A 24,374-nucleotide genomic window follows, 5' to 3' on the forward strand; every position below is an offset into this window, starting at 1 on the left:
CACACTTTTAGTTTTTTAATGTCTTAGGGTCTTTTTACACCTGAAAATTGTACATTTCAATCCTCGAAACGTAGTTTACACTTTCTTGCAACAAATAACAATGGCAGATGTCCAAAATCTTATTATCCTTTCAAAAAGAAAGTATATGTCTAGTTTACAAAAAATTAAACCAAAATCTTTTAAACCTAAGAGAAAAGGTCTGTCCTCAAGCTCTAAGTATCTTAAATTTAATCATGCTAAAAAAAATCAATGATGAATAGTATATCTTGTAGTCCAAGTGTCCCTGATGTCAAAATGATGTAAAGAGTTCATTTAGAAATTCTTTTTGGTCGCCTTCTTTGGATCTCTTCATACGAACATGACTCCAGATTCCAGGAGTCAAGCCTGTGACAGCTTCAGGTTCTAGACGCTGAACTAAGAAGAAGGTCAACTGGAGCTAAACCTAACATTCATATTTAATACTTTTTGTTTTGTTAGACCCAACGATAACGAGGCTGCCGAAATGTCTGATGAAGATAGCCTTGCAGTTGAAAGGTCTCAAAACAAAAAGTATTAGTTTTTGTGATTTTTAATTCGGTGGCATTTAAAATTATGGAGTTTGCACAATATTTACTCAGTGACACATTAAAAAAAATTACATTCCCAATTAGTCACATGCACATTGCATTGCAGATTTATGAGACAGTGATATAAAGATGTAGCTATAAAAACGAGAATAGACTGCCTTCATGTTGTATGCTTATTTCGAGTTGAATTGATGGTGTAAGTAAAACCGTATCTTCTTTTACAACACTTTTCTGAGGACATTTAAAAAAATACGTAATGTTTAGTCTTTTTACAATGAAAAAAGCTACTTTAAAAATTGAGAATCAAGTGGATCTGAAATTTTCTCACAATCTAAGAATGTCCAACATGGTGCTTTCAGGTGTTGTCTCAAGTGTATGAGAAAGTGCACATATTTTTTTGGCTGGCACCGTGAAGATGTTACGATGAAACGGAACATTGTAACTGATGAAAACGTTAACAAAATTCAATGTGATCATCTGGGAAAAAGGGCATACTTCTAAATATTATAATGATTGTGGCCATGGTCAAAATAAACCAGGAACTAGTCAGAAAAATCTTACATAAAAAAATTGTTCAAAATCAGCCCTAAGTATACAAACACCAAGGGCCGCAACCAGATTTAGCGGCCCTGGAAAACATATTCGGCTAAGCCCTGTCATGTCCCACCACTGCGCTATCAAATGGATGGTCCCTTCAAATAGAAGTGTGGCGGGGCCCAGTAAAATTGTCCAAAGAAACTGGTCCGAAAACAAGATAAAAAAGAGAATCACACAAACGTTTAAACACAGTACAACAAACAAAAATTCATTGCGAATCCTTATTAGTTAATTTTGGTTATAGACCAGTATGAGGATTTTATCAAACAGAATAAGAATTGATAGAGTAGAAACAGAACAATAATACAAAAGTACTCACTGTTATATTCAGAATTTTGACTTATTTCAGGCCATAAGTCTGATCCATCACACCATCTATTTTAGAAATGCATCATGTCATGTGGTTCTCTTACGCAATGTCTGATGTATCATACTATTCGGTTCTATCTTAGGCAATGAGTCTGACTCATAAGACCATTCGGTACTGTCTTAGGTCATAAGTCTGATGCATCAGACTTAGCAGTTCTCTTTTAGACCATAAGTCTGATGGATCAGACCATGTGGTTCTATCTTAGGCAATGAGTCTGATACATGAGGCCACTATGTTACTCAAAGAGTATTTAGGTATACGAATTTCAACAAATACATATTATATGTAAAAATATTTTATTTACAATGTAATTCTAAATAAAATCTGCAACATTTGAAGTATTTTGATGACAGTTAAACTCATCAAGAAACTGTTATTTAACAGTGGAAAAAATTCAGTTTTTAACCCTATGGGGCTAGCAGTTAGTATAGGTCTTAGATAGAACTGCAGTATTTTCTGAGAATGCATGCTTGACAGTATATTGACAAGATGTAACTACTAATTTGGAGCTGACAGGACAGCTTCAGTAGTTTCTGTGAGCACTTACGTTTCAAAAATAGGTCAAAAAGATAAATTTTTTATAGTTAATTTTTGTAACTGTGAAAAGTCTACAAAATAATCGAAAAAACAAAAATATGATCCTGGAGAGAATGGACATACTTTCATGAAACCTTCAAGGGTCCAACCTTGAAAGTGAGCAACACCATTTGTCCGCATAAATAAATATCACAGTTCTTTTTTCTACTATGAATATTATACATTAGTTATTCTGCAGCATCAGCCTCACTGTTGAGATCAGTCAAAACTTTGATGCTCAATTCCATCTCTTGAAAGGCTGACAGATCCATGAAGCTTTTCTTAAGAGCATCTCTTGCTTTATTGTTCGGAAGAGAGTTCCAGACCTTCATTAACTCTTTCTTTTGGTACGCCTGAAACATATTATCAAAATAATTTTTTTCATAAAGCTTGCATATAAATGTCTGCGTTCTGTGCAAAATGTGGCTCCTGTTTCTTTTTTTTTATAGCCAAGAGCTAAATGTAAAATTAAGGAAATTCGTTTTCAATGACCTTAAAACATTTCTAATGAAATTTTCTTATAATACCATATCCAAGAATAGAGAATACTTTAAATTAACTAATATTGACCATATTGTGTTTACCGTATTTTTAGTGGAAAACTCGTTATTGAGCTATTTAAAAACAAATCATAATCTTAGTAGAAAAAGATATTAAACTTATGAAAAAAATTGACAGATATTACATACATAGCATTTTGGAGACTCTAATCTCTTCTTCATTTATTATTATTTAATGGTAAGTGGTCAAATGAACTGCAACAATTTTAATATACTGTTATTTGTAAAAAAATCCATTAAACCATCACAGACCAGTGAGACCACATAGACACAGTAGTATGTACAGTACTTACTCCCTACTGTGGAACTCTCACTTTATAATCTGGGCTATTGAGGGTTAAGGTAACTTGATTTACAGTTTATAATGAAAGAACATTGAATTCCAAAGTGAATAATTAACACATTCATACAAAAAACACAATGACACACTCACACAAACAATACACACGACATTTGAAATATTACAAAATAAGTACATACGCACACAGTATTTTTAATAGATAATTTTACTGTTGTAGTTCTTTATAGGTAAACCGCTTACAAAAAGACACTGGGCGATTTTAGTTCATGCAGGGTGGAGTAATATACCCCTCTGCCACTGTAATGCCGCCCTCTCCCAGTATCCCCACCACTGCTCGACACTCGCTAGCTTGCTCTATCTCCTGACCTGGCCACTGCCACTTAGCGGCTAACTTCACACCAAAACGCAAGCTCCATGGATACGTCTATAGTTACATTAGTCTGTTCAATTAATATTTAAGCTTGTATAGGCCTACACACAAAAATACAATATACTTATAGGATAAGTAAGTAGCTGCAGTGTAAACAAAATGGTGCGAGCGAGACACGATCTACACGACTGATAAAACAGAAACGAGGAGATGTTTGTTCCACTCACACCACTGGAGAGGGTCTCTACTGCGCGTGGCCGCTCAGATATTTGCTTCTGCACAGGTTTCTTTGCAAGCGGTTTATCTATAGTATAGTTGCTGATTTCAATTTTCAAACTCTGAAAAAACTGAGTAAAACAAAACTTACCACAGCAAACTTGAAACACTGCTTCAATGTTGCTCCAGTATACAAGGTGCGTAACGTGACTGGTTTATTATGAAGAGATTTCATGAACGGTAAACTGCTTGCCACAAGACGGTGGGGCCCATGTCTTGATCTTATCACTCCTATTCTTGTAGCCGGATTACAGTATTTGGCTGAAAGCAGATACAACATAGCGTTAAATTGGAATTAAAATGAACATATTTTACATACACAATTTATTTCAATTACGTACACTATAATGTCACAGACTACAGATATCATGCGATGGTTTAAAACAAGGCAAACTTTTATAACTGTTTAATCCTTTTTAGTACAAAGATATTAAAAATTACGGCTAGTTTTTCAATTACAGATTAAAACAGTGACTGCGGTTGATGCAGCTTATAGATATCTCAGCTGTCCTAAGTTATTACATGATTAGAGTCGCAGTGAAGGTGTTAAGGAAACAGGGTACAAAAAAAATTCAAAAAGATCTAGATAGAAAGGAAGTTAATATTACTTCTGCCTCCCAAACCAAGCAAGTCACATAACTTTACTGTGTTTGCTTGCAAAATATCAAATCTATGGCTCATTTCACTCGAGATGTCCTGCAGACAGATATACAATCATACAGAAATGAAATTTTCACACCTCCTCACCCCAAAAGAGAAATTGTATCCACCTACTAAATAATAGGCTTCAATAATGCTCAGCCCGATTCCATTGTAGGACATGCATCTTATTCATGTCCATGTAGAATTTAGTCTCATGCACAATTGAAAGTTTACAGATGAAATCTTGTCGGGATATCTTTGAACACGGTACATTCTCGTTTTTGTTCATTCATTGAGTACACATACTATGAATTATTAGTTACAATGTATAAATTGATGCTATTATTTTTTTTACAGATGAAATCTTGTCGGGATATCTTTGAACACGGTACATTCTCGTTTTTGTTCATTCATTGAGTACACATACTATGAAGTATTAGTTACAATGTATAAATTGATGCTATTATGCTAGTGTAAAATGTCTGTTTTGAAAAAGTTAATCGTCAACAGTAATTCCTCAAAAGTTTTGTTTAGGACGTAGCTGTTTCCAACCAGTAAGAAATGGGTAGCTAGCTTAAAAACAACTCACATAAGAGATAGTAAAAAACTACAATCACTGATGAGAATATTAGTGAGAATTATGATAAATTAAATACCTTTATAACTGTAAATAATAAAAGTCACCAATTACAATAAACTACGTGTGTTGGAATAGTTAGGTTACACATATCAATAAGTCTAATATTAAGATCTCTTGCGAGTGTACTGAATTTCTTTACATATTTATTTATTCTGATATTTTCTTGCTGCCATCATGGTGACCTGCTAAAGGAATTAAAAAATATTCACTAATGCTCAGCCAAATCCCATGAAGTGACATGGACCATCATCGAACTCAGTGTTCCTCATATAGAAATGAAGCTTAATGCACAATTTCAAGTCTATAAGTCAGTACGTTTTCAAGATATCATGTGAACTGACAGGCAGAGAGAAATAGCATTTTTCCAGCACCCCAAGTGAAAGGCTTCGCTGTCGCTCAGCAAATAAAATTCAACAGGAGTTGGCATTGGGAAGAAGAATGAATCTAATTCAATTCTAGTTCAATTATATCAATGTTCTAATATTTAATATTGAACATTTACACAGTACATGACATTAAAATGTACTTACTTTTCCCTATCATAATCTAATCTTGTTTGATAAAATATAAACAAGTGTACATCTTTACAGCAAGATTACAAAATCTTCTTCCGTCAACATTATGAAGAAAATGTCAAAGAGCTATTACTAGAAAGAGCCTATAATATAACAATATTGATAAAATGATTAATTTCATTAATTTCGCCTTGAGCTGTTAATGTTGAAAGTGTTTTAGTTAATGCTTGTCAGTTCTGTATTTTTCTTGGACATTTCATCAAACTTTATTGTATATTCTGCTCCATTAACCATTTCAGTATCGAATAGTTACCTTACAGGTCTCGGAGATGAGTGTGTAGGATCCAAACCTTCTCACCTGGCATCTGTTTAAAGCGTGCAATATTATTATAAAGCATGAATTTAATGTTTTAAAACTTTACACATGTATTGAGTACTATGAACTATTTGAATTTTATCTCATCACCCTTACTCAACGTATCAAACCCTAATGAAAATTAACAAAACAAACACTTTTGCGAAACCCATATTTCAGTTTTGGGGTCTTCCGTAATGGCTATTTTGACTTAAAACAACATCAGTTCCAAGTTTCAAGCTATCCGTAATGGCTACTTCTTTATAAATAAAATATGTGTGGGAGACAATAAAAGTCCTACTACAAATACATAGACATACACTACTTGTTACTAAAACATAGCCTACCTTTAAATCCGGATGTGACTGCTGCAACACCGAAGTCACCATGAAGTTCTTGGATGCAGTTTAAAATTCCTTTCGTGAGCTCATGGGAGTTAATTTTAAAACTCTCTGAATTTGGCAAGTGATCAGGAATTATCTCCACAGTGAAGTATCTGGAAAAAAAATCGATTCCATGTATAGGGGGGTTGCAGTATAGTAGGTGGCCACCACGACAATCATACCATCTTTATTTCTCATTAAACAATAAAAAATAAAAATTTCGAACCGCATTACAATTATAAGTATTTAAAATTAATAGTATCGTTTTGCTATGTTTTTATATATAAAAAGTAGTAATTTAATGATGAATTAAAACTACCTAGGATTAATGTGTCTATTTCATGTAACGCTCATTTAGTTCTTAATATTTTGAAGAAAAACATCTTAAAGCTTATGACAGATAATGCATTAATCACCATTATACAGGGGTGCTGAAAAGTCCCGGGACGGTCTAATAACTTTTGAACTAATTACAATATAAGAACCAAAATTTACATCAAGCTTTTGCTCATATAAAACTATTATTTTATGTATTTCACCATGATATCCTGATTATGGGGGGACGTCCCGCTAGGGGTTGGTGAAAATTCTTAAATAGAAGCATAGGTCGAGTCGTACATCAAATTAAATCTCTTTTTAATTGAAACATTTTGGCGAAAATCTGACGTAAAAACAGTTGACGCATTACAAAATGGCGGACACTCAAAGATTATAAAATACAGAATTTTTTCAAATGCAAACATTCTGGTTGTTAGAGAAAACTGAGACACTTAATCTTTTATTTTACTTCTTTTACTTCAAATCACTTACCAAAACAGTTATAACAAATGTTCAGAGTGTTTGCCTTCAGTTTGCTGACAATATCCCAATCGATTGTTGATATCGCATTGTTTATCTGGAAATTCCTTATCAGCAGGTAAGGTTATTACCTTCCTTATCTGGGAAAAGTATCATTAAACAGATGCCTTACCTCATCACATGATCTAATACGGTCACCAAACCCGCGCATCATTAATAAAGTTATTCTTTCTCTCTCGGAAAGCGCCATAGCAAAATAAACTAGCACTACTGAAACTACTTGCAAAATTAGGACTTGAAGACTTCTAAGTGACTGAGTTGATAAAACAACTGTGTCTGTCAGCTGGCAATTTCATTGTTGTCTTTTTGGTCTTGTTTGCTCCAGCTGATTACCTACCAGATAAGGAAGGTAATAACCTTACCTGCTGATAAGGAATTTCCAGATAAACAATGCGATATCAGCGTTCTACAATCGATTGGGATATTGTCAGCAAACTGAAGGCAAACACTTTGAACATTTGTTATAACTGTTTTGGTAAGTGATTTGAAGTAAAAGAAGTAAAATAAAAGATTAAGTGTCTCAGTTTTCTCTAACAACCAGAATGTTTGCATTTGAAAAATTCTGTATTTTATAATCTTTGAGTGTCCGCCATTTTGTAATGCGTCAACTGTTTTACGTCAGATTTTCGCCAAAATGTTTCAATTAAAAAAGAGATTTAATTTGATGTACGACTCGACCTATGCTTCTATTTAAGAATTTTCACCAACCCCTAGCGGGACGTCCCCCATAATCAGGATATCATGGTGAAATACATAAAATAATAGTTTTATATGAGCAAAAGCTTGATGTAAATTTTGGTTCTTATATTGTAATTAGTTCAAAAGTTTATTAGACCGTCCCGGGACTTTTCAGCACCCCTGTATAAGCATTACTCAAATACCACACAAATGATTTTACTTTGTTTGAATTGGTTTGAAACAATACTGTTATTTAATATATTCATACGAAATAATAAGTAAAGGGTACGGTACGATAAGCGGACCCAGTTTTTTATATCGAAATTGGCAAGTGATATTACTCAATCATAACCATCGATATAATCAATCGATACTGATTCATCATTTTGAACAATTAACTTAAATAATCTATATCAACAGCTGTAAACACTTTCAAATAATACACGTAAAGTAATATTTCAATTTTAGATAAGTAACATTTTTTATTATTAAAAATGGCAGTCAATTTTAGAAAACTACACGAAGTTGCTTTGAAAGATGATAAGACATGTGTTTCGTGGCTTCAACATGTTGGACTCGTACTGAAAACCCCATTATGTGAAATTTGTGGGAAGGAAACAACTGTAACTGTGAGAGGAGCAAATATGGTCATCTTCAGTTTTCCTAACTTTGGTTATAATAATTATTCGATCACTGTAAATATTAAATTCATATTTTAATTTAAAACATATGATTGCTATTGAGGACTATATATACTTTTATATCGATTGATAGTCTAGGATTTGAGATGCGTATATTAGGTATCGATGATTACATTCTTCGATATAAATAACCGGGTCCGCTTATCGTACCCTACCCTAAATAAATACAAAACGACTAGCAATAATTAATTCTAAATAACTGAAGTAAAAGTTTTCTTATATTCGATAATTTTGGTATTTCTATCAATAATTTGGTTTGACTGTTATGGTGGCTGCTTATCATACTGCACCCCTCTATGGTTATAAATAAATTCTTTGTTTCAAAGTTTGTTGTTCAATAGGTTTATTTTCCAATGTAGATTTTTATGTTAGCCTAACACATTATATACTGCAGTTATATAAAATATAAAAAAAACACACATATAATCTTTATTCACAACTTTCACCTAGCCCATATCCCAACAGCAATGAATCTATATGAAGAGGGAAAAATATCCAAAGGCTGCAGTATAATAAGAGGCCATCACCACAATAGAATCATATTTATGATTATAATTATGGAAACAAAAATGTTGACACAAATTACGTTATACAAAAACTATCTATGTCGTGTGTCTATAAAATATAACAAACAGAACAGTTTAACATAAATAAGTTACTTTTTTTTGTTTTTAAGGATGATTCTATTGTGGTGGTGGCCTCTTATTATACTGCAGCCTATTAAAGTCTACCTGCTTGTTATTTGACATTAGGAGGCAACTTGTCATTAGGTTTGTTTTGTTTGTTACATTCTTGCCACATTTATTTGTGAAAATTGTTGACATTTAAAATAAATAAATATTGCCTGCAGATAATAACAATGATGCCAATTAAGTAATAGCTATATGATTGTCTTCAAATCTTGTTTATAAATTCAATAACCTTTTATAAATTTATAAACTTCACTCAATTATTCTGCCAACCTTACCGGTTCCCGACTTCGAGTAGACTAAGCTATGACTGATTTTAACCTAAAAGATCTATTGCTTACCTGTGTTTAAATCTAACCATATTGCTTGTTATTAATTACTCTTTACTCATTGGTAAGTAGTAATCAAACTAATAATAGTTAATACTAAGATTTAAACAGCGTATCTTAAAATTCAGTGAACAAATTTTCAATTCGATCAAAACCACAGTAACGACTAACGACACTTCTAACTCAATCTCTCAGGCTCCTGCCCCTCTGTAAACTTGTAAACTAGACAGTGTTGAGATGAGTTGAGAACAGAACAGACTAGATTTTGGGTTGGGAGTCTGTGGCTTGGCCTAAGTTTTTTTCTGATTTGTCAGTTTGTCAGGCTTCAGATACAATGCAAACGGCTTCAGGTACACTGTTAGTGGCATTTTGATGTTAATTTATTAGACTTTTTTTTATAGTACCTTATCTTTATTATGGTTCAAAAAGTGTTCATATAAACCTTTTAAAGTTTGATAAAAATTGGATTATGTCCTTACATAAACTGAATAAACAAAGTTGGATGTATAATGCACCCGTACAGGAACCGTATGATACATTTCTTTAATATTTATTTTTGTTATTTTGATATACTTAGGCCTATATGTTCCTAAAATTAAAACGAAACAAGTTTCTAGAAAACAGTCTTGAATAAATGAAGATTTAATTAGAATGAAAATTTTAATTTCAAGAATTGCTTATTTGTGTAGAGAAATTAACACTATGAAAAATGTTAACAGAAATATAAATTTAAAACTCAAAAAATTATGGTTGCCTGTAAAGTCGGTTTTACGGCGAAGATTTTACGTGACAACGTCTTTTTCTCGGTAGAATATTTATTGATATGAATATTATTAAATTGCACAATAGGAACAAGGAATTGAATGGAAAATAAGAATTGCACAAATTTTTAACTATAGAAATATATTTTGTTTACTAAAACATTGTACATAATTTGAAATTAATTAAAATTTGTTATTGCAAATGGTAAAGTTGAATAAAACATTTACTAAAATTGGAATTTGAAATTCTTGCTAAACACAGTTAAATTCTAAACTCCGCGCGGTGGTGATTGGTCGGTTTAGTTCGTTTGTTTGGTCGCACTGTTAATGACAGGTTAGAGGTTATAATTTGTTATTTTAAATGTTTGACTAGCAATACGCGCTGTTTCTTCTCAATCGACTGAATTACGATTGATTGCAGAGTGATTTAAACTAATTAATTTACTTAACACTAATCAACATTTGTCAATAGTATGACATAACCTATAAACTCAGTTTTCTCAACTTTTGTGTCAATCTAACAATTAATCAATACAATACATACAATACAATATACTTTATTGCCAGAAACAATTTTAACATTGCATAGCATGCGTCCACATAATAATAATTGTATAATTATTAAAATAATGAAATGTCTTATGCTAAACGATTTAATTTTTAAAATATTGTAAACAATATCGATTTTAGTTAACAATAAAAGTTGTCAAGCAGTAAAATTAATATATAATTAAAAATAACTTTGGACATCAGCGCCCCTGTACTACCGCACATTGGAGCTAGTGAGATGGTCCATGAATTCACCAACTGTATAAAAAGAATGAGACACTAAAAAGTGTCGCAATGTAATTTTGAACCGATTTAGATCATTTATTGATTTTATTCTTCAGGGAGCCCATTTAGAAAAACTTTATGCCGGCTTGAGAAGGAAGTTGCTCGTATCTTCTCAATCTATGCTGAGCAGGTCTGACATTTTCTCGATACCTCGTATCGTAGTTGTGAATGTCACGACCTCGAAACCATTTGGCTCTTAAACCGACAATGTACAGTAGTCTCCAGTATATACAAACATGGCAATGTTAGTATTTTGAGCTCCCTAAATGAATTTCTACACGACTCTCTAAAGTTTAATTTAGCAATAATTCTAATAGCTCTCTTCTGTAAGACAAAAAGTCTGTGGAAGTCGCCATTTGAACAGCCACCCCACAACATAATACCGTAGGATAAATGTGGGTGGACCAAACCGTAATATGCAATTTTCATTATTTGATCTGAACAGTATTCGGCAAGACCTCTCAAGAGATAAATATTACTTGATAGTTTTCGCACAAAACACTGTCCACATGGTTCCTCCAAGTCAACCCTCTATCGAGGTATATTCCCAGGAGTTTCGTACAGTCAACTTTCATCCAGGACCTTGTCGTCCAACATCACAGTAGGTCTGTACTGAAATGGTGCAAGTGCTTCCACCAAAAACCATGTAATTTGTTTTCGAACAAATTAAGTTTCAAGTTTATGTTTTCAAAGTATTGTGTACATACGTTTTAATTCTTCGTAAGCTTGAATTTCAACTTGAAATTTTGACTTGCATGTGAAAAGAGAGAGTCGTGTCATCTGCATATTGGACTAATGTGTCCTTTATGAATCTTTGAATTCAAATTGTTTTACGTACACCAGGAACAAAACTGGTCCGAGGATGGATCCCTGAGGGGACCCCATATCTAAGACTGGTTGTACGTGAAAATGAATTTTTGAACTGATACTTGTTGTTTTCTAATCGGAGAGGTATGACTGAAGCCACTTTAGCGGCAAACCTCTAATACCGTTACTGTGCAATTTGTTGAGTAGAATGGTGTGATCCACACAATCGAAAGCCTTAGTCAAGTCAAGGAAAACGCTGAGCGTTACTGTTTTCTTGTCCAAGCTATCAACAATCAGCTCAATTAAGTGCGTGATTGCATCGATTGTGGATTTACCTCGCCTAAAGCCAAACTGATTTGGAGATAATATATTATTTTTCTCAAAAAAATTTAGCATCCTACTTAAGAAAAGTTTTTCAAAAAACCTTACTTAGCACTGGTAGGATTGAGATTGGCCGATAATTATTTACTTTCAACGGATCATGTTTCTTAAAAATTGGAATTACTACAGCTCTTTTCAGTGCCGTAGGAAACATGCCTTCTTGGAAAAGATGTATTGATTATCATTGTCAGTGGTTTCAGCAGAGGCATGTAACATTGCTTGAAAAGCCATGTCGACACGCCATTTACGTCAGTTGACTTCGACACCCTTAGAGAACGCATCACGCCAGGCCACTTCCTCCTCTGTTACAGGAGTTTAACGCCATTGACATGACGGGACTTGGTGTTTGACTCGTTTCAAAAGAACAGCTAAGATTTTGATTTGAAACATTAGAAAAAAAGTCATTTAAAAATGTTTGCCACATCTGAATGGTCCTTAATAATTTCCCGATTGATTTCAATTTCTATAGGTTTATTGGGTGCCTTAGTTTTGTGCTTATTAATTATACCCCAAGCGGTTTTTTGTACATTTTTTGTTACCTTAATTGCTTTATTAAATTCATAGGCTTTGGCCGCTTTAATAACCTTTCGATAAATTAATTTATACTTTTTTACAAAATTTTTGAATTCTACACTTGTTGATAGTTTTGATTGTTCCCAATACAACCGTAAAATTATTTCTAGAAACAAATTATTCCTGGAGTAATCCAATTAGTTTTTCTTTTCTCTTTATAATTAATTTTTTTTAATGGACAGTATACATTTAGATTGTAAATGAAGCAATCATTTAAATAATCGAACATTTCCGACGAATTTTGGGTTTTTTTTGAATTGCCAAAGTTCTCGATTCAACCGTTTGTTTAACAGGTTAATGTTAGAAGGACGTGTATCTCTTCTATATATAGTGACGTCTTGTGTTTTTTTAACCTGTTGACTGATTTTGATTAATTGCGCATCATGGTCAGATATGGCAAGTGGCTACAACGGACACGAACGTCCCGGGTATGTCGGTCACAACGTTATCTATAGCTGTCTGAGAACCACCAAAACACTCTCGTAGGTGAATTTCCACCAACCAATTCCCAGATTGAAGCTAGCCAGTAAATCTCGGAAAACTTTCTGGTTTTGCTACAACCCCGATTCAATACGTTAATATTGAAATCTCCAGCTATCAGAAATTGTCGATATTTTTTTTGTTAACTCTACTAGAAAATTCTCAAGATATTCAAAGAATTTGCTTTCCGAGCTTTCTGGAGATCTATAAACCACATAAACCGAGATTGAGCGACCATTACTGAGACTAACAGAAAACACCCGAGAGCTCAAATACCTTTTCCTCCACTTGAGTAGCATCCAACTTTTTAAATTCAAAACATGGTTTGACAAAAACAGCAACGGCCGCCTCCTTTAAAGTGGGTCCTATTAAGACTATTGGCAAGTGTGTAGTTTTCTATAACAAAGAGATCAATATATTTTTGTCATTAAAAACCGTGTTCGGACAAAAGCAGAATATCCGGTTTGAGCTCGTCACAGAGTAACTCCAGCTCCTGGAGTTTATTAAGTTGCTGATTGCGCATTTTGGTGTACGATAGTTAAAAATTCCCGAGCTTGAGACACTTTGCAGGGGCGATGACAATCCTTTATATGTGTTAAAGGCTCTTTTACGTTTACTAAAAAATGTTTCTTTGAATTGGTGTTGCAAAATCCATCTGGATCAGGTAGGCCTACGCATTGAGTACTCAATGATTGAAGATGTGAAGTGCGCTGATTTTCAAAGTTCTTTTCAGAAACATCACTTGCAGTTGAAATTGCAGATGGCTCCGTCGCAGCCGCATGACTACTGTTGCAGGTGGTCTTGAGGGCATCAGAGTAAGGTGTCATACTGTTGCATGGATACTGGTGGAGAAGGAAGAGTTGTTTCCATTGTCCATCCTCAGAGGAGCTGAGGCAGGCGTCGAGGACATCATGCTGTTAGTGACCCGGTTAGATTAATTTGGGTATTTTCTCGTAGGACAGGAAGAGACCTCCATTTATAGGCTGCGAAGTGGCTATATCTCTTGGTTCTGACTGTGTTGAAGAGTTTACTTTTGTATTTTGCAGTGCACAGTTCGAAATTCTTCTGCTTATTTCAATTTTCCGTATTTATTAAGATGGAGTCCGTGGTTGGTAAAAAATCTTCTTCCAAAGTCTTTTATAATCGACAACCCAAGTACCATAGAGTTTTTTAAGTTTACTATTTATGTGATTTATTTGATAGTTTAGATAGTTCCTCCAATGTAGATCGTGTCTATGGAGTATCGGCACTATTATCCATTGCGTGTGTTTGTTTGTTTGGACAAATTGAGTTATAAGTTTTTGGTAACTGTTTTGCAGGACGATTATTGCGTGGTGTACAAGATGATACATCATTTGTTCCTACAAATATTACACCCTATATCTGTTTCTGTCATTTCACTTGACATTTCCTTGGCATTTCTCAATATATGATTAGATTGAGCGCCAGGGTTAGAACAAAACAAACAAACACCGTGTAGTTATTACACACAAATCCTTCAAGGTGCTGACATAAATCCTTTCCGTGACTGCCGAGAATACATATAGTTTTTTTGTGGGTCCCGGTGCAATGACTTGTTCCTGTGGCATGTTTATATTCTTCTTCATTTTGTTTTTACTTCTTTTTCTTCTTCTTTTTCGACTGTGAGACGGTGAAACTCTCATTTAACTCAGATGTTAGGACCTGGCAGATCATTTTAGGGAAGAGAAATTATTGGCAGAATGAAATCTCCAACGGCTTTACTAACAAGACTGTCCTCGTTCCCTTTCCGTTTACCAACTGTAAGAAGAAGCTCTTCGTGCAATTTGAGGAGGTCATTATATTTTTTCATTAACAATAACAAGTTCAGTCTGAAATCCTAAGTTAATTTCTTCAAATTCAGCCATTTTGATCTGCGCTACGTTACAATCTCTACAAATTCTCGAAGATTCACCTAGCGGCTCGGGTTTTGAGTACTGTTGTCACAGCAGCTTGATATCTCATTCTCCTCACCTACCGTTACTGATTTAGCTGTACTTTTATTGGGTTTATCTTCTGCTATCTCCAGAGCCTTTTTAATTCCTGGATATACGAGATCAAGCTAGAACTGTCTGTCAGTTAATTCGGATATTCTAGCCAGAAGTTGATCTTTAGATCTAAGGCTGTCGTCATCAGTTTGAGTCTCTACAGTATAGCATTTCTTTTTATTAATCAGCTCCGAAATGAGAGGTGATAACGTTGGTGTCATTGAGAGCAGGAAGATGCTGGGCGAGGGGTGGCAGGTGATTGTGATAATGTGTGCATAGTAACAGGGTGCGTACCACTGTGTTTTTTATTGCACACAGTCAGTTCAGTTCGATTTTGGTCAGTCCGTACAGATGCACCACACGTGCGGCCCAAACAAGCGCCAGTTTATGTCTCCATTTACAAGAGTACGGTGTTCTCCTATATTTATATCCATCGTAATGAAGACACGGTTTACCTTTTTGGGAAAGTTCAATGGTAAAACTTCATTATTTATTAGTATTTTTGGAAGTATTATTAATTAATTAGTTGTTAAATTAAAGTTGTAATAAATAAGCGCGCCCGTAAAATATGGATGCACCTTTTTTACAAGGGGAATGTTAATTGCCTACTTTAAGTTGAAGGCTGGTCAAATAATACAACGGTAGCGGTAGCCTCTAATCAGTCAACGCTTATCAGTTTGCTTGACTAATCTTGAAGCCTGGGTCGGGTAAATCTTGAGCGTCCTGTTGGCATTATAAAACCATAGTGTGCATGCGCCAACTATCAGATCTGTGACGTAGCCCCCTTCTTCTTGGAATTCAGACACTAGTTTTTACGAATAGTTTATCTTAACAAGGAAATTCATTCACTGATAACTTACAGTGTAAAGTCTGGCTATGTCCGTCTCCTGCTAATTACAATGGACGTACACTTTCCTGATATGAGTCCCAGCAATAAAAAAAATGGATAGTGAACATTTACATGACTAATTTAAAATAGTTTTCGGAGCTTATAATTAATAACGTTTAACACTTATAGACCAGGTCTACCAACCTCAATCAATCATAGTTTTACGATAATGAAATATCAGTGTACAATTATTTACCTTTATTGTTGTAGTTGTTGTAAATGACGAATCTAAGCACTCCACATTTTCACGAATAAACATAGTTATCTGCTTTATCCCGTGCGGCGGACCCACAGTTATCTGCTTTAATCCCGTGCGGATCCCGTGCGGGCGGACCCACTGGACAGGCATCGTAACGTTACCGGGCGTTACACTTTTTCATGAGTGACTCCGAGCCGCAACCTAATTTAAGACGTTGTCACGTCAAAAACTACAACTGTCAATCTAAAGTTGGAAAACAAAATAATGGATTCACTGATTTCTAGATCCTCAAACGTATGAAGGGAAACTTAGGAAGAGAGTGAGGGGGAGTTGTGGATAAGTTCTCCTAACAGCCTCAATTTTTAAGAAATCCGAACTGTGTATTAGGTATAATGTTTCATTTATTTACACACCGTTAACATCAATTCTTTTATCAAAAGCTGTTTTTTGGAAGGTATTTGTTTAATAATAGTATAACAGCCACTCATTTTAGCGATAAACCTCGGAATGAGAGATAAAAAGCTGAATATTTGCAAATACATTAATTTTGGTGTTGACTCTTTTTCCGTGATTATCTCGGTTTCCATTGCACCAATGATGTCATTAATTGTTATGAAAATTGTAGAACATAATATTTGGAAACACTTTATATTCTACAATTGTTTCATTTATCCGCCAAATCCACATTAATCTAAAATGTATTATTGTAAAATTTGTATTGTTTAAGTTTATTTGTGGTAGTACACATTTAAAGTAAGTGTGGAAGTAAGTCATATTACAAGAATTTGTAAATTGAAAGTCAGTTGAGACAGTTATAAATGATTCTACTAAATCTTGTCAGAACTTTATTGCATCTAATTCAGTGGACAGTATTCACGCCACGACGTTCTATTAGGAACAAAGCACATAACTTCAACATGTTAATATAAAAGCTAGCTATTAATGAATAACCAGTCGTCACGCAGTTTGATAATGATAGTGGCGTAACTTAGTGTCTGAAGAAACTTGTCAAAATGATATAGCGAAACGTGTTCTTCATTCAAGTTCAACATGTTTACTTATTTCAATGTGCAAACTGGTAAGCTGCTGGGGAAGGTAGATTGTAATGTCCAGTTCAACTTACATACTATGTTGCTTTTTGATTTGAAAGATATGGTTTATGACCAAACATTGTATTAGTTTCGAAAAAGAGATGATTAATTTATGTACTACATATGCGGTATTACTTATGGATTTTCGCATTCAGTAGTTTTTTAAAGTATCAGCTCACTTATACTTAAGGAAAGGTTGCAGTACCAGTTTAAAAAAGGCTAGACTAGTTCCATTGGCTTTTAAGCATAAAGTAAGGGAGGAACTTGGCTGTCTACTAAAAACGGCATTCGGGAAGAGATCAATTACTCTGTATGGACTGATTTGCCCATTGGTTTAAATCAAGCTTTAGAATTGCATACATTTTCCTTTCCTGCCATAGTTATTCACAAAAATAAGAAGCAGTGAGAATTCTGATTTGACAGATGCTTATGTGTTACAACAGACTTTGCTTTAGCGTTGTTCCTGCGATTGGTATTTCCCAAAAGAGAATGCATTCTGTGTAGAACAAACTACAAGGTGTTGCATTTTCACTTGATGACGCAGTTGTCACTGGGAAACATAAAAGTCAATATTTGAAAACATTGGAAGAAATGTTAACCGTGTTACAGAACATGTATTTTGTTTAAACCGATAAGAGCAAATTTATACAGAGTAAAATAAACTACTTGGGCCTGAGCATTACCAAAGAAGGAATATGTACAAATGTTGACAAGTTGAAGTCGATCCTAAACATGCCTGAACCGAGAGATATTAAATAACTAAAAACTTTTATTTGCATGGCACATTTGAATTTAAGTTTCGTTTATAGATTTGCTGATTTTTGTACTCGCCAAAACGCACACCGAAAATAGAGAGTTACTTCAATTTGGACGGTGGACATTCAGAGGCAGAGAACGAAATCAAATAAACATTAGTATATATACTACAGTCTTAGTGCCATTTTACAACAAATAACAAAAGTAGTTGCACCAGATTCATCATCCAGTGGGCATCGGTGCTACCATCTTTCCAGATGTCAAAGATACACCAATTGCATTTTACTCAAAGGCCTCGACATCTACAAAGAGAAATTACTCCCATATGGAGAAGTCTTGGAAATCATTTACGCGCTGAAGAAATTTGGCATTTATCTTTGGGGTTCCAAATTGTTTACTATAAACAGAGATATACCCTCCACTCCTGTCTACGTTAGGAACAATGAAAGGAACCTCTTTAGTTACTTTATGCAGACTACAGCAGCAGGCTTTGTAGATAACTCATTTCATTTTCAAAATAGAGTATGTGTTTACCACGAAATTAGCTAAGGTCAACTGTCTTAGTCGTATACCTATCGAAGAAGACCAAGAATTTGATGAGACTAATGAACGTTTCGATACTGTCAACAATCTATTATTTTCAGGAAACAGGTCTTTTCTTCCAGTTACTTACAAAGAAATGAGTGACGAGGCTGAGAAAGATATTATTCTTAGTGAATTAAAAAGGTACGTTAAAAATGGCTGCTCAACTATCTGATATTGAACCTGAAATTAAAGCCTATGCATCAAAGAAAAACAGACCAACCTTACATAAAGGTGTATCATTTTGGGAGTAATAACTGTCATTCTGGGGAGACTTATACACAAAATGTTGGACGATCTTAACGATACGCATCAGAGAAAAGTAAATATGAAATCTCTCCCTCATGAATAAGTATGGTGGCTTAACATCGATAGATCCGAGGTGTATCCAACGAACTATACTAATGGAACGCGCTCTGGGTCGGAGAAACCGAGCCGAAATCCTGGGCTGCGTTCCGAGTCTGCAGGCGCTGGAAATGGGCAAGAACTCACTCCGCCCAGCTGGCAGGCATTATAGTAATGATCTAACATCACTTTGAAACGCCTTCTAGACTTAATAATACTGTTAGATTACCACCATTTATTTATTATTACAAATGTTAATAACTGCTTTTTACCGTGGATTTTTATTTTTAGTTAAAAAAAAACAGATTTTTGTACAATATCAAAATAACTGAGATTTTGACTTGGTATTTTACTTATAAAGTTGGAAACGAAAATGTCTGTAAGATTAAAATAATTTCCTAGGTGAAAAAAACAACATTTTTTATTGACAGTATTTTTATTTCAAAGTAAACTACATAAAATTTACAAACATGACATACTTAATCTACGTGTTAGAAAAATAAAATTATTTTTACAAATTTTGCCTATTCCTAAGTTGGATGTTTTTGTAATGTCAAAAGTTTTTTGTTTTGTGATGTGAAAAGATATTATTTAAAAAATATTTTAATCACAGTTTTAATTAAAAATACCCCGTGGCTTCCAGTGAATTCGTCATAAGTTAAATGCCCCTTGAAAACACTACCAGTAAACTGGTTACAAACTCTCAATGTCAATTCAGAAGCGGTCGTATTTGTTTGAGATAACTTGACCAAATAACAATCTTTTACAATTTTCAATACATCATTACTTGATGTAATTAATTTACCCTTAGATTTTAAAATCAATAAAAAGTTAATGTGTTCTAAGATCAGAATCATTGGAATTGAGTACAGAACTACAATCGTTATATGTAATACATTTTTCAATACGTCTTACAATGACGCCAGAAAATATAGTATAACATTTCATCCTTTAAAACTAGAACTATCATAATTTTCCATGATATTATATGGCACTCTCAATTTCATCTTGTATATGAGATGGAAAATAAAACATTGTTGGAAATGTTTCATTTTTGAGACATTTTCTTAGTGTGTTAGGCAAATTTAAATGGTGTAATCATGTTCCGTAAAATGTTTACTGCATAAAACAGTATGTTTTGTTGGCTTAAATTTTTTTCTCTTTGTCGCAGTAATCCACTTTTTTTAGTAAATTGTCATCATTCAATGGAAAGCCACAAAACAAACAAATTAACAAATAATAAAATACAGGTTGCTGAAAATCACAAAGATCCCATAATTATAAAGTAGAGTAGGTCAGTAGATACTGTTTTTAGCGATGATTTATAAGTTTATGCATTTATAAGTGCTATAACGACCAACATTGATATCTTGGATCAATGCGAATAAAATAATTAAGTGATAAGCATGTTTTATTCAACTATATAATTATTGTTCATGATTAAAAAACGATAGTTTATTAATGTACTCATTAACAGTCGTACTGCACTTTTAATTATTTGGATAACCCAGTTAATAATATGGCATTACAGAACATAATATTGGTGAAAATTACTATTTTGAAAGTTGCAAATAAATATTGACATGGTTGATATAGTAAGAAGTTACTTGTGACAAGAAAATGTGGCTGCCTTTAGTCCATCTGGACGTGCAGTTGTACGCAGAGCAACTCTTCACCAAGTCACGAAATAACAAACATTACTAACATTGGCAAATAAAAGGAAAACACAAACTAGTTGAATTGCTCAAATCAGACGTCTTGACGGAATAAACAGGAAGAGTTTCCAACAATAAAAATAACAATGATTTGTGTTTCGGCCATGAAAAGGTGTGATGCCGCATCGTCCCTCAACTCGGTGAGTTCTTGCCCACTTTAAGCGCCTGCAAGTCCATGGATACATCAGTAACGCACAGCTGTGTGCGAACGGGAAAACACAACATGTGGCTTATGGGCAGTGCGCGTTTCCAGTAGTATAGTTCGTTGGGTGTATCTCACAGTCTTGCTTGGCAACAACATAGAAAGTTCCTTGGAACTTAGCCACACTGCAAGTCACCTTGGACCCGAACTCTTGTGGATTTTGTTGGCCCTTTTCTGGATAAATATTTTCTGATTGTTGTTGACGCTTTTCAACATTGACAAAAATAATCACAATTGATAACATGACTAAATCAACAACAGTAAATAAATTAAAACTGACAATTTGACGATAAAATATTCCTACAATTATCGTATCTGAGAATGGCATATGATTCACTTCTTCAGACTTTTCAACTTTCTGTAAATATACAGATTTGAAAAGGACATATATTTACATAAACTATATTCATATTTTAGTCAATCGTCTTTCGTCAAATGAGCAAGTAGAGAGGTATGTAGGAACAACAAAAACTCTTAAAAGAATGCTATGCCATGAAGAGACACCAAAGGATTTAGAATCAGACTTGAATAACGTCATTTCCAAGAACAGATTTTGAACTCGTGTGGAACAGATGTATCATTCACAGAGCTTTTCTTAGGTCGAAAGTAATGACGTAAGTTTTTTTTTTTACAAAAGTAACGATGACAGTTGGATTTAGTCTGACAAGAAAATAGCCTCAACAAAGAAAACATTGAAGAAGAAAGAAATCAAGCTGCCATGCAACATTTATATAGATCAAATTACTGTTCTGAAAATGCGGAACGGGAAAGTTACGTGGAAATCCAGAAACGTAAGAAAAAGATTAGGAACTCTTGGAAAATTGATGCAGGCGGATATCCATTGAGAAAGTAAAGACAAACTAAAGAACAGAATTTTTATTGAGAGTAGTTCTAAGCTCAGGGGAGATGACGTGTTGTTTACAATGTATTACAATAAAATCATAAGTTTTATTTCATTGTTTTTCTGTAATTCTTGACATTCTATGTTTACATCTTTCAATAGTTTCAAATTCCGTGGAGGCCGCATCAGAACAGGAATAATAGCCAAAGTGACTCAGACAAGCCAGTATAGCAAAGAGCTGAGGCTTACAAGAGAGAAAAAATTTTCTACTTTCGATGGCGTAATACACTTTGCTGATGAAACAAGTTTGGAGTCGTTGTGGGATTATCTAGGATGGCGCTTATTAAAGTGTCCACATAATATGATAGTACTAGTATATCTCTTATCATTTGAAACTGTTTTCAAACCAAACGTACTGTTATTCTTCTTATTAGTGATATACAAATTCATTATTTTAATGAAATCTTTCAGATTAGTCGTTATTAAAGACTTAAGAGTATTAAAGTTGATTCAGTATTTATTTCTTTAACAATTTCTTAAGATGCAGCTTTATGAATTAAAATAGATAGCTATTCCACTATAGTCTGCATCTCTGTCTACTCATAAGAGGTTATATTTTATATCATATAAGAGTAATGACTAGTTAACCAAGTTTCTTATATGATACTCACACGAATTCTCTATGTTGAGAAAAACTGCACAAGTTCAGGTGCAATGGACCTGCATTCCACTGAAATATTTTTAGATTACAATCTTGCAATTAATTTAATCAATTAAAGACAATATCATAGTTTTAGACTATTTAACTGTAATAGGTTGTATAACATTATATTACCTACCTACTAATTAGTGTTATAATATTTTCAATAGTATACAATCGTGTATAGGGAAGTAAGGAATAGTTTACCATATTCTTTTCTTCATCAAGTATGGTTTAGATTGCTTTTGTTTAAATTCCCCTTAGAACTATATGTGTTTGCATTTCATATTTAGGAGGATTGGTTTATTGTTCATGTTAGAGCACGGGGCACTCAATAAATCATCCAGTTTTTGTATGCGGCTGTGGGATTAGCACTTTGTATTTTCCGAATTTCTTCAATTCTAGTGTTTACTAACATCTTAAGTCGTAGTAACTCTTCCTTACTTAAATAAGCCTCTTTTATTGCTCTAGTATGAATCCTTTGGTGTACGGAGTTGCCTTTAACTGTTGTTTTGTGTTGTAAATGTACAGGCTGGAATTCCCAAACTTAGTAATTACGCACGTACTGTAGTGAGTGTATAATTAATTTAATTCGTTAGATTTATAGATTTTTCATTGGTAAAACTCTGTTTTGTGTCAAAATTTGACATCTGGGACTAGCCACATTTTAAACTGGAATTGGGAGACTGGGGAAATGTCACTGTTAACGGATGTACTGAAAAGAACTTACTCAGAGTATGTTTTTCTACTTGAGAAAACGATTTTTTATACATTGTGGGGAATACTTGGCTAGCAGTATAACAATCTTACTTTCTTAAACTCATTCTATCTTTAATAATACTTTTGCCTAATAGATACAGGAGAGTATTTGGAATTATTGTTATGCAGGTTTCCAAATCTCTACTAATTCTAGCTTTGTAGTTTTACTGACATTATATACAGTTCTGCTCTAATTCTGACATCATTTAGTAGAAGTTTCTGGGAGGCAGTCCCATTCACATGCCACTTTGCAAAATAGGTGACGGTCAAAATATATGTCTTTGATTTCTTTGGACGTCTATGACTGGGAAGTTCCTACTTGTCATTGTTTCTGTCAAAATTTCCTTCTCAGTAACTTCACTTCGTCCTCTTCCGTAGGCTAATTGTTTGAGTCTCGGCTCTCTAACCGAGAGATCACGGGTTCAAATCCCGGGGAGGTCCAATAATGTACGTTGAAAATAAAAACCAGTGCACTTCGAAGCCGGCATAGCTGACGCTGAGGCTTAAATGAGATAAAAAACTTCACTTCAACGTGAACTATACCCACAGAGTGAACACTAATTAAATGGTTAGAAGTTTTGTAATTGGTTTAGATGTGTAGAGGGATACTAAATCGTTTGCGGATATAAGGTCTCAACAGTGATAAATTTTCCCCTGACGGAGTAATGTGACTGACATCATAATGATACTGCTTTAATATTTTCCTAGTGAATGGTTTTATGTTAACTTGAATTAAACTTCAAATGGGTCTTTGTTTTATAAAATCTAATTCAATGGAACTGGATTACTGTGCATTTAAAAGTTTCAATTAATTCGTCGGCTATCAACCTGATCAAATGAATTATTACCAATGGCTTTAAGAATATTTGACTTTAGAACCTTAACCTTTGTAAAAAATTTCTGTTTTACCTCGTTGTCTGTTTAAAACTTGCTATAAGACTCATAATTCAACTGTTTTGAGCAAGTGAGATGGATACATATAATTATACCACAGCATCTTGGATTAAAACTGTTTGGTAAGAGCACTTTTGGAAATTAAAGCAAATA

General features: G+C 33.9%; 1 protein-coding gene across 1 annotated transcript; it reads right to left on the minus strand.

The window, feature by feature from the left end:
• Nucleotides 1-1,812: 1,812 nt before the first annotated feature.
• LOC124372834 (ribonuclease P/MRP protein subunit POP5-like) lies at nt 1,813-9,636 on the minus strand. Its single transcript, XM_046831238.1, has 4 exons — nt 9,419-9,636; nt 6,116-6,264; nt 3,708-3,877; nt 1,813-2,462 (listed from the first exon to the last, which is right to left on the minus strand). Exons 1-4 carry the CDS (start codon nt 9,436-9,438, stop codon nt 2,298-2,300), a joined length of 504 nt encoding a protein of 167 aa, XP_046687194.1. The 5' UTR covers nt 9,439-9,636; the 3' UTR covers nt 1,813-2,297.
• Nucleotides 9,637-24,374: the final 14,738 nt, after the last annotated feature.

Source organism: Homalodisca vitripennis, unplaced genomic scaffold, assembly GCF_021130785.1.
Source record: "Homalodisca vitripennis isolate AUS2020 unplaced genomic scaffold, UT_GWSS_2.1 ScUCBcl_4152;HRSCAF=10158, whole genome shotgun sequence".
Lineage (NCBI taxonomy): Eukaryota > Metazoa > Arthropoda > Insecta > Hemiptera > Cicadellidae > Homalodisca > Homalodisca vitripennis.